The sequence below is a fragment of the Haemorhous mexicanus genome, chromosome 1 (genome assembly GCF_027477595.1).
Source record: "Haemorhous mexicanus isolate bHaeMex1 chromosome 1, bHaeMex1.pri, whole genome shotgun sequence".
Classification (NCBI taxonomy): Eukaryota; Metazoa; Chordata; class Aves; order Passeriformes; family Fringillidae; genus Haemorhous; species Haemorhous mexicanus.
In genome coordinates, this window is record NC_082341.1 from 118,914,190 (window position 1) to 118,925,890 (window position 11,701).

An 11,701-nucleotide genomic window follows, 5' to 3' on the forward strand; every position below is an offset into this window, starting at 1 on the left:
AGAGCTGCTGCCTGATCCCTTTTCCAATCTGAAGCAGACATTGAACATATCAACTGTCAAACCGAAGTTTCAGGATGGAAAGCAGGATATTACACTGAGGACTATCAGCTTTGACAATGGGAGCTGTCCTTTCTGCTCTGTAACTCCACAAAGGCAATTTCTACAATTCAGTTCTTCACTGCACTGAGCCTGCACCCCACACACCCTCCCCACCAGACCAATATACTGATGGAAGCTGCTGTATGGTTTTCCAGTAGGTACACATTTAAAGTTAAAAGACTGAAATAATAGATGTGATCAAGTACTGCAGCAGTACTAGGAACGTCTTTGTCTCAGTGTTGACTGCACTAATTTTCTTCCCAATGTTCAGTGAGGGACTCAGCTTTGGATTTGTGCTGAACACAGGAAGGGTAATACAGAGACGTTTTTGTTATTGCTCAGCAGGGCTTACACAGAGCCAAGGTCTCCTCTGCTTTTCAGGTTGCCATGCTCATGAGAAGACTGGGAATGCATAGAGACACAGCCAGGACAGGTGACCTCAACCACCAAAGGGATATTCCAGACCTTATGGCATCATGCTCAGTATATAAAGTGGGGGGAAGGAGGGGGGATGTTTTGGGTGATGGTGTTTGTCTTCCCAAGTAACCATTACACATGGTGAGGCCCTGCTCTCCTGGAGATGGCTGACCACCTGCCTACCCGTGGTAAAATGTGAATTCCTTCCTTCTTTTGCTTTGCTTGGATGCACAGCTTTTGCTTTGCCTAGTAATGTCTTTATCTCAGCCCACGAGCTTTCTACCTTTTATCCTTCCAGTTCTCTCCCCGATCCCACTGGTGGGGGTGATCCTGTGTGAGGTTGCTGGCTGGGGTTAAGCCCCGGCCGTCTCCCACCGCAGCGGATATTCCACTATCTGCACGGGTGCAGCTGAGCAAGGCTCGGTGCACCGCCCGCCAGCCGCGTTTAGATGCAGCCTGATGGTTTTAGAGACTCGGCTTGGGAACACTCAGCTGCGGCTGCGGTCTCAGTAATAAAACAGCAGTAACAAAACGCCACCAGCGCCCTGTGCCCGACCATTGAAATTCTGAGGTCCGGCACCGCCGGAACACCGGGCCCGCCGCCGCTGCCTGCGCGACACCGCTGCGAAGGCGCGGCAGCTGCGGTTTACGGCGCTGCCGTAAAGCGCCGCGGCCGGGCGCGATCTCCGCGGGCGCCCTTGGCAGGGAGCGGCCATGAGCGGTAGCGGCGTGAACCGGGGCCTGGAGCTGCTGCGCTCGCTGCCCAGGGTCAGCCTGGCCAACTTAAGGCCCAACCCCGGCTCCAAAAAGAGGGTGAGTGCCTGCGGCCTGCCAGTTGGGCCCTGGCGGCAGGACTGTGCCCCGGCAACGGGCGCGCCCCGTCCCGGTGTGCTTTGCCCCCGGGCTGTCAGAAGGACACCGTCCTGGCACGGCCGGGAGAGCCGCCTGGCCAGAGGAGGCGTGGAGAGGCAGAGGAGCGGATGGCACTGCTGTGTGTGTGTGTGTTGGCCCGCCGCTTGCCCTTCGCGTGCCTTGTGGCCGATGTGTGGCCATCCCCATAGAGCTGGCTGGTGGTGGTGCTGGCTGAACCTCAGGGCATTGCTGGGGCTGGAGGGGAAGAGTAAAAGGCTTCGAACTCTCAGATGTTTATGGGATGGAGTAATATGTTTGGAAATGGAAGGTTAGAAGGTGTACAGAGGAAAGGAATATTATGCCAGCTAATATTCTTACTTCTTGAAAACAAACCTGTGATATGTGTCCTTATAAAGTGGTAGAGAAATTATGAAAAGAAACCAGGGAGAAACCCTTGTGGTTTATATTAGTTTATATTATATATTAATATGATTGAACAGGGAGATGAGGTTCAAAGTCTGAAACCGTAGGAACTGAGAGGGGAATAGCATGCAGCACTCTTCTAAAAGTGCTGAAGACTCCTGAATAGTATGGAATTCAAGTGCAGTTTTGTGCTAGACTCGACCATCCTTGCCACCAAAGGAAGCTGACTTGTCCCCAGACTATTTGTGATGCCAGCCTAAAGCTGTGCTCTGCAAAAATCACATTAACTGCTTTTCTATTTTTCCACTTAGAAAAGATCTATAATTTAATTTTTCCTCAAGAATCAGCATTTTCTCAGTTGTGTATGTCTCTGAAACTAATGTTTTGTAGGTACTGGTTTCTGCAATAATTGTCTAAATGTACCATTGATTGTTTTGAAGGAGAGAAGACGTGGCCGTGGAAGGTACGGGGGTAGGAAGTGTGGCCGAGGTCACAAAGGAGAAAGACAAAGAGGGAATCGGCCTCGACTGGGCTTTGAGGGTGGCCAAACTCCATTTTACTTGGCCATACCAAAATATGGATTTAATGAGGGACATAGGTAAGTTCTAAATGTTTACCTGGAAATTAATCGTCTGCATTTCTTGATCTTTCTCCTGAAGCAAGAATCCAGGATGCCAAAACAGGCCTAACTGAAAAAGTTCAGCTTCCTAAATTCCTCTCAGGTTTTTAGCTAGTTTACCAGAAGAATCTCCCATTTCTTGTGAGATTATTCTTTTAATTAATTATTTCCTGTTTTGCACATCTGCTTATTTACTCTCTTCTCCTCATAATCCTTCATGTGTAGCAGACTACCTTTCCTTCTCCAGCTGAGTGAATTTCTCCTCTGAAACTATTTCTTCATTCCTGCTTGTTTTTCTTTTTGCTTCATAACCCAGTGAACTGAATGGGAGCAGTCCCAGTGACTGGAGTGAGGATGTTGGGCATGGAAGTGTAATCCAAAGCCTTGTTTTGTTGTTTCTCCTCACTTTGTTCACCGGAACCTCTGATCTGCTGCCGGCCAAACAGTTCTGCTTCTCTTCATGATTCTACCTTTTCAGCCCTCTGACACTGTGGTGTTTGTCTGTCTGTGCTCTGTTACATCTAGGACCCTAGTAAGCTCTTTAATACCAAATCTGCTGGATGAGGCATTAAATCACCTTTCACCATTGCTCTTCTTGGGCATTTTGCCTTGTTTAATACTTCTGTCCTTTGTTCACATTGTGTTTGTGTCATGTCCTTATTCCATCTTTTTAATGTATTTTCTCCAGTCACTGTTCTTACCTGGAGAGGTGCATGTCAGCATTTTCCAATTTTCCTTCGCTTATATTGATAATTTAAAAAATTTTGATTAAAATGTATAACATTTTTTTGAAAGCTGGGTTTGCTTCATCAGATAGCATTTGTGTTACCTGGGCCAGCAACCATTTTGTTGCTTTTTGATCTGGTCTTGCAAACTTCTGTGTCCATACGATGCTGTTACAGGCAGTAGTAACAAAAGCCTGCTACAGCAAGCAGACAGTTCAAGGATGAAAAGACTAATGTGTATTTGTGAATTGTTAGACTTGATTTAATGTTCCATTTCCTGATACCACTTCATCAAATAGCTGAGCACTTTTATATTTCCATTCTTAATGCATGCAGTAGAACTTACAGACTTGTCCCAGTTTAAGGGTTTCCTCTGAATCTTAATAGTTTTGAGATGTGACTCAAATTCTATTTCCAGGTACTATTATTTCCTCCTGTTTGCTAAATTATTATGAGGGTAAACAAGAAGCACTTTCAGTAGCTGAAGGCAGAGTGTAAATCCACAGTCCTGCAAAGGAAATGCTGCAGAATGCAGACACTCAGCTTCTTATGGTAATAGTGGTCAAAAGTTCATGAATAACCATCAGCAAAAATCCAGCCTCCTGCAGTGACAAGAAGTTATTAGAATCTTGCTGTTTTTAACAACATCTGACAGCATGTGAAAACAAAAAAAAAAGTACTCTGAGTTTCAATGTTGTTTGCAAAAATTCAGTGTCAGGCTGCTGTAAATGTTCCTGTGGTGAGCACTGTAAGTGCACTCGAGTGATGCTGTTGGGGTGGAGGGAGCACGCTGAACAATGTTCAGCCTGTTTATCTTCACCTCACTCCTCCTTCTGCCCCCACTTCTTGAGCCCTTTCTCTGTAAGGGGCTGTCTGACAGCAAAAATTCTTGTTGCTTGTCCTTTGTGCGTGGCTTGCCAGTAACAGAGATCAGCTGCTTCCCAGTTTGTGAGCTGCCACTCAAAGCCTTCCAATAGCAGCCATCAAATGGATTTTAGGTTTAAGTTTTGGGTATCAGCATAAGTGGTTTGTATAGACAGGAACAGACTTTGGCTTTGGAAAACTGTGCTAGGGATTGGTTTGTACAGTAAAGTTAGAACTTGAGAAAAAACAAACGGAGGTTCTGCTGAAGGCAATGGCATGAGATTCCAGCTCCCTTTGAGGAATGTGGGTTAATGCATATTTCCTCAATATTTCTCTTCCTTGATGGTGTTTTGAGGGAGATTCCTTTCACTGAGTACTTTCTGAGATGTTGGGTACAGTGGTAATGGATCAGAAAATCTTGTTTGTAAACTATGCATGTACAGAATTTTGCTGATAGTCTTTGACTGTGTTTGTATGGGAGGAGTTCTTTGGTTTTTTGACAGTCTTATCAGCAAAGCACTCAAGGTGGATTCACTTTGAAAGTGGTCATTATTTACAGTCTTGTTGGTTTGCCAAGATGTGTTGACACTGTAATGTTTTAGTTTTTTGGTTTAGGACTAGATAAAAACCAGAATATCTCAGTTGACCAGTTGCTATTAAAACTTTAGTTTGGTAAATTACTCATTGTTTTGTTTGTTTTTTGTTTGTTTTTTTGTTTGTTTGTTTGGGTTTTTTTTGTCTTTCTCACCCCAGCCTCAGACGTCAGTACCAGCCTCTGAGTCTTCGGAGGCTGCAGTACCTGATTGATTTGGGCAGAGTTGACCCCACGCAGCCGATTGACTTAACTCAGCTCACTAATGCCAGAGGTGTGACAGTGCAGCCTCTCAAGAGGGATTATGGTGTTCAGCTCGTGGAGGAGGTATGCAGACAACACACTTGGTACTTCAGGCTTTCAGATTGTCATTCCCATGGTTTGGAAGCATCTTTGATTCTCCAAATTCGTTTGCTGTGGGACTTTTGTTCATCATAAATCCACTAGAGGGCACTGTGTGTCAGCAAAAAAAGAAATAACTCTGGAGGATGTCTTCATACACAAGGGACTGCAGAAATCAGAGTTAAGAAGTACCTAACAAAAGGCTGAAGAAGTGTTTTACAACAGAAAACTAAAATGTACTGAAAAAATGTATGACTATTCTGGAAATTGAAAGGTTTTTTAATTCAGCCCATGTGACTGAGAGCAACTTGGTTACTTAACTTTGTGCACGGAACAGACAATTCATAATATTTTTGCAGGATTTAATGTTCCTTACAAGTTCTTAGAGAAGAATAAACATGTGTCTTAAAATACTCATTTTAATGTTACTGTAATATGTGTTGAAATTTACAGGGTGCTGATATTTTTGCAGCAAAAGTAAATATTGAAGTGCAGAGAGCATCTGAATTAGCAATTGCGGTGATAGAAAAAAACGGAGGCGTAGTAACAACATCGTTCTATGACCCAAGGAGCTTGGGTAAGAACTTCTTTTAATTTCTGGGGTTTTTTTGGGGTTTTTTTTGGTTTTTTTTTTTTTTTTTTTGGATGTGCAGAGATTAAATGATCCAAATCAAACTTTCAAACACAGTTCTTAGTAGAAAGTAATCAACTTCTAAGCTTCAAAAACAGTTACATGTATATTTATAGAATCATAGAATACTTTGGGTTGGGAAGGACCTTAAAGATCATCTAGTTCTAGCCCCCAGTGAGGAATGATAATGCATCCTCAATTTTGCCTTTTTTAACCATTCACCTGTTTAGCTCTTCCAGTGTTAGTAATTGTATACCAATCAACCAGTTAAGGAAATCTGAATAGCTTTGTAAATAGAGGAACTAAAAATATGTTTTGCTGCATTTTTGTCTTCTGTTTCCCCTGTTTAATAGCACTAAGAAAACTCAGGAAAAAATAGATTTAAAAAACACTGTGGATGTTTATATTTTTAATTTAAAATACTTTTCCACTTAAAGTGAGGAAGTAAGTTACAGAAGCTCAGAATCATTCTAGTTAAAATGGCTATTGTTCTCAGAACACTTTCACTGAAGAATGAGGCTTTGCTTTGCTTGAGGCTGCATCCTGCCTAACATTCATTCATGCAGTTTTTATTGACAATAACACAGCTTTCATGTGTGAATGAGGCTGAGAAGAAGAGGAATAGACATTTTAAGTGTGCAAAATATGTTACCCTAGGGTGATATAAGTTCTGGTATTTTTTTTTTTTTGTTCCACAAAATAGTAAAAATAATAAGGTTAAAAGGTTCTGGAATATAATTTGCTAAAATCAGTAGAATTTCAAGAACATAAAATAATCTCACAAAGGACTGAATAGGTGCATGTGCCATTGAAACTTTATTTTAAATGCTCATAGAAGCACTAAATTTGACATTAGTTGGTACGCTGTGTAAATAGCCATGCAAATGCATTGTTTCAAACTGGGAAATAATCATGTAAATGAGTTTAGTTATGGTTATCTTTCCCAAGTAGTCATTCTAAATGTATTAGAAGTAGCAACTCTTCCAGACTGGCATTATAAATATCAGTTAAAACAGAGTTTTTTGTATGGTTAAGTGAAACTTGCAAACCACTATCTCATTCTGAACAAGAGTATTCTTGAGATTCAATTTTTTTGCTTGGTCCTTTTTGATGCGAGTGTGGTAACTAATTCAGTACAGAATAAGAAGATGTCATTTAATGTCTTTAAATCTGTGATATGAAGTGCCATCACTAACCTTCTCTCATGTTTGCCCACAGAAATTTTAATCAAGCCAGTAGTATTTTTCCTGCGTGGCAAACCAATCCCAAAGCGAATGCTCCCACCTGAAGACCTCGTCCGTTACTACACAGATCCCAGGAATCGGGGCTACCTGGCAGATCCATCTAAGGTTGCAGAAGCCAGGCTGGAACTTGCCAAGAAATATGGCTATGTCTTACCAGACATAACTAAGGATGAACTCTTTAAGATGTTAAGTGCACGCAAGGATCCTAGACAGATATTTTTTGGTCTTGCTCCAGGATGGATTGTAAACCTGGCAGACAAGAAAATTCTGAAACCAACTGATGAGAGACTGTTGAAATACTACAGCTCATGAATTCAGGACACAATTGCAGGTGTACAGGAAACATCTGGGTATGAAATAATGGGTAGAAGTGGTGTGTGTTTGTTTGTTTTTAAGACTCCTATTATACTAGAAAAAACATTTTTTTCTTCATGTAATCTTCTGGTGTAGCTCTCAACTTTTTTATTGTCATAATAGAGTGTATCAGAAGTCTTAACATTTTAAAACAATGTGGAGTCTGACATAAAGTGGGGTCTGGGCACTTTCTCTTCCAATGGTTGGCCAGTTATTTTTTTCAGACAAAAGGTTTCAGTGTTGCATTTGCTTCAGAGGATAATTCCAAAGAGTCATTTGACCTAATAATTAGTTTATATTTCCCCTTCTCAGTTTAAAATCGGAAACTTGACTGTACAAAACCAAAATTAGTTTTACAGTCGTATTGCATAAAATTATAAGTTCTAGAAAATGTATCTTGAATAGCTCTAAGAGGTATTTTTGGTTGGGGAAAAGTAAAAAGAACCAGAAATAAAGTACTAAAGATTGCATTAACCTCTTCAATTCCATAGCTATATTTTGGATTTTGCCATTGCCATCAATAGCACTAGAGCTTGAGAGATCTTGATTTTTCTTTTATTTCTTCATATGCAATTGAGGAGGACAGAGAGTGCTGTTAAACATAACTTTCTATCTAAATTTGGGGCTGGAGAGGGTAGATAGCTGTCTTAATTCAATGGCTTTTATTATTCAGAATTTAAAACTTGTCCTGACACAAATGTAGTGTTATTAATAAAAATGCATAGCAGAATCCAGAGTCAATGAAGGACAGTGACAGCTGATTATGAAGGATGGGGATGTGATGGACATAGTACACAGTTAGAATTCAGTTTTCAGCTTGATCACAGATTGCATGTGTGACAGTGGACAAATTAATTTAAATGTTGTGAAAAGTTATGAGCAAATTGTTCTCATGGGAGACAACATTTTAATCACGCCAACTTGATTAAGTCTTGAAAAATACTCTTCAACAAAGGTTTGTTTTATCAGTCTCTCCAGAATACTGCATTATTACAATGCAAGAGTACTGTAGGTTTTGTGTGGAAGCATTGGGCATTGTGTGGACTGGGCATTTGAGACAGTGAACCAGACAGTAAAGGAGGATGAGAAGGGAGACCAAGATGATGTATCAGAATGTGCTCTGTCTGCTTGGAAGTTAATGAGCTGCTTCATAATTACGTGGTTTAATGGAAGCTGAATTTGGCTTTAAAATAGTCTTAATTTGATTATAAGAATGCAGGAAACAGTTCAGGAGAACAGAACATGAGATGTCATCTTGCTTTCCAATTTTGATGTGCCTTTGGAAATGCTACTTAGAGTTTCCTGTAGCTGCCAAACCATCCCATCTCATAGGGAGAGTCCTCTGTGTGCTAGAATCTCCTCTTTCTCCTGTGCAACATCTGTATTTTGCTGGTATATCTCAATGGGGGAGGATTTAAGAAAAATCTTCTTTTTCTTTCAGACAATAAAATGAAGCGGATGAATTTCTGTTGGTGTTTGTTAATCAGCCCAGATTTTTCCTTCACTCAACAACCTTCCTGATCAATTAATATGACTGTTATCACAGAACAAAATGAAAGAAGTCTTCTCATTCTGATTAAATAATCTGAAATCAAGAGATTAAGAATAAAAAGTCACTAAATTTTGACAACTTACTCTTCAACTTCAATTGTTCCTTGTTAATATGTGTTAAATGGTATCAGTAATGTTCATTCCTCTAACTTGGGGTTTAAGTATAGGTGACATGTACTAAAACAACAGCAATATAAAGTTGGACTATGAATAGCAGGAATTTTGTTTTAGTGGCATTAACATTCATATTTGATAAGGTGTCCAACACTTTTTTGGCACATTAAGAATAATACTGTGTGCCAAAAAAAGTACAGTTGGTGTTAACTTGAATGTGAAGTAAATAACTTTCTCACTTTAGATGTATCCTGTTCTGCATCCTGATGATTGTTGGTAAGAACCTTAATGACAAGCAATACTTTTTTCTTTTTCTTTTTTTTCAAGTTTTTGTTATTACAATAACTTTACAATAACAATATTACTACTGCCTCCATTTGGGAAGGAGTTGGAGAGGGGGAAGAGTATTTATTGCCTTCCCTTATTTGTGCCATAATGTTTCTGTTTTTATGAATCAATTCACAATTGTATTTTGTGGAGGTGGTGGTACTCAACAGGAAAGCTACTTAACTGGAAGTGAAGAAGGAAGTTAGTCATATTAGTGAAGACCAGAAGACAAAAGTGTTTATGTATCATTGTGTATTTTGGGGAGGAGAAGACGGGGGAAGGCAAGTTTGTTTCCATTTCTGCTCTTTGTATTAAAATGAACAAATTGCTCTCAGCAATTTTTTTCTTAATCAACTTCTTTGATACACACTCCTGCGTGCATGCACTGGTTTCTGTAGGTTTCTGAATGGCTTTCAGGTGAAAGGGTAACTTGGATAAAATGATAACAGTGAAAGAAAGAATGAAAACAGGAAACAGATGTCTGGTGACGTTGAGGGATTGGATAGCACTTATTCAGTGAACGATGTCTTAGTCACAAGGCAGCTGTATCCTGGCTCTGATACTACAACGCTACAAATACTTTGGAGCCAAAACAGCCACGTTCCACAAAATCCGGTCATTCTACTTTATAAAGGTGATCTTTTATCATCTTATAGTTGGAGAGGGCAAAAAAGGGCTGTATGTTCCTTTATTAATAAAATAAGCAATGCTTGTCTTTTTTTCTCACTTCTGTTAACAGTAGCCAGTATTTTGTATCAGTTGTTTGCATTTTTATTTACTAGTGCAAAAAGTCACAAAGCTATAGAGGATTTCCTGTTCATTTTATCTCATCAGGAACACAAGTCTCCTAGCAACCAAATACAGAATTGTCAAAAGCACAAGTTATTGACAAGGTTTCTAATAAGTCTATAATAAACAGTGTCCCAAAGGACTGTTGTTTATATGTTAGGCTTCCTGGGGCAAGACTAAGTCAATGCTGGCATCTAAAGCCATTCTCATTACTTAGGTATATGGACCATGTTTTCATGTTCATAAGATAAAGGATTGTCTTGAATATCTTGTTTTGACAGGGCTTTTTCATGTGCAACAAGTGTGACATGGCAAGAAGTACCCAATCTACTGTAGGTGGAAAAGTATTATAGGGTAGCTGAGGAAAAGGAGCTTTTATTCATGTCACAAAATGCTGAAAGCCATGTCGATTTTTATCAGCAACATCATACTTCTGAATGACTACTCGATGAAACTGATTACAGATGTGAGACTGCAATCTAAATAAAGGTCTGTAAACCTGTCCATACCTTGTTTCATCCTGTGATAATTAGAAATCACGTGTTTCTTGGGAACAGATTCTACGGACTGCAGCCAGTCGATGCTATACTTACAGGTGGCTGACTGCAGACTCAAAATGAAATGGATTAAAATATGTGTTTTCCCTTTTCTTATATGTATAACAGTGATAACATGGCTTCATTATACTTCATATAAAATTTGTGTTTAACAGTCAAAAGTTGACTGTACAATCCACTGATTTCCAAAAAGGAATAAATTAAATCAGTGCCCCTGATCTGAATCTTTGCTGGCAGTGTGCCAGCATTGTTTTGACATAGAAGCATAATTGATGTTAGTCCTTCAGGAAGTCATATAAAAGTGATCAATTATGAAGATACCTTCTCATTACTGTTTTATTATTTTCTACTACTATTTCTATTTTCTATTATTTTCTATATTAAAACCTTAAAGGCTAATGCAAAACTAATTTTGCACTGCTTAACACAAGTTTTTTAAACAATTTGAAATTGTTGCACAAGTCCCATATTTTAAATATTTAAGCTTTGCCTACATCTAAACTATGAAAATGGTCTGTATATGCAAAATGTCCAGTTTAATATTCTATATGCAGCTTTACGTTTTAAAATTTTCGAAAAATATAATCAGACAGGAATAATTTTACATAGCTCACAATCCGCACAGTTTAAGGTTATGGTTTACTCTTTGAAAAGAGAGGTCCAAATGTGACAGGGCTCTTGCCCATTAGAGGAAAATATGAACGTTTTAAGCTCCTTTATCTCCCACCTAGGTGGCTCCTCTTAGTCTTTTGTAGCAGAAATATACAGCATAGTCTAAAGAAGGATGGTTTTTCAGTGGAAGCAAACTATCCTCAGATGTATTCTGTCTCCTGTGCTTAATGTTCCCTCTGAAGCATCTGCATCTTCCCAAGGTCTCTTCTCACCTTTCCCGTTGTAGTGGTGGGAACTACAGGGCTCAATCATTCTCACAGTGTCATCCTGTCTGGCCCACTCTGGGTTTGAAAATCTGGTTGTTTTATGTGCCTCTGGAGCAGGAAAAGTGTTGATCATTCCTGCATCTGTTTATATGGGGGGGTTGGGGGGGATTGGCTAGAGTTTCCTGGACTGGTGTTGCTTTTGTTGTTAAAAATGTCAACAGCAATGTTGTTTACTTGTTAACCTTGTAGATTCCAAGCTACATGCCAAGCAACTTGGAGGGCCCTTTGAGCAAAGGATTTGGTGTTTATCAGTCAATGAACAC

At 39.7% G+C, this 11,701-nt stretch overlaps 1 protein-coding gene across 2 annotated transcripts; it reads left to right on the plus strand.

Annotated features, from left to right (window-relative positions):
• The first annotated feature begins 1,161 nt into the window (after positions 1 to 1,161).
• On the plus strand, positions 1,162 to 10,447 carry MRPL15 (mitochondrial ribosomal protein L15). Of its 2 annotated transcripts, XM_059860638.1 has the most exons (6): positions 1,162 to 1,329; positions 2,232 to 2,389; positions 4,753 to 4,918; positions 5,387 to 5,510; positions 6,783 to 7,158; positions 8,604 to 10,447. In XM_059860638.1, the coding sequence occupies exons 1-5, from the start codon at positions 1,231 to 1,233 to the stop codon at positions 7,118 to 7,120; spliced, it is 885 nt and encodes a 294-aa protein (XP_059716621.1). In that variant the 5' UTR covers positions 1,162 to 1,230; the 3' UTR covers positions 7,121 to 7,158; positions 8,604 to 10,447. The 2 variants fall into 2 exon arrangements, with proteins under 2 accessions (XP_059716621.1, XP_059716613.1); XM_059860630.1 differs by having other exon boundaries at positions 6,783 to 9,492.
• The last annotated feature ends 1,254 nt before the right edge of the window (positions 10,448 to 11,701 follow it).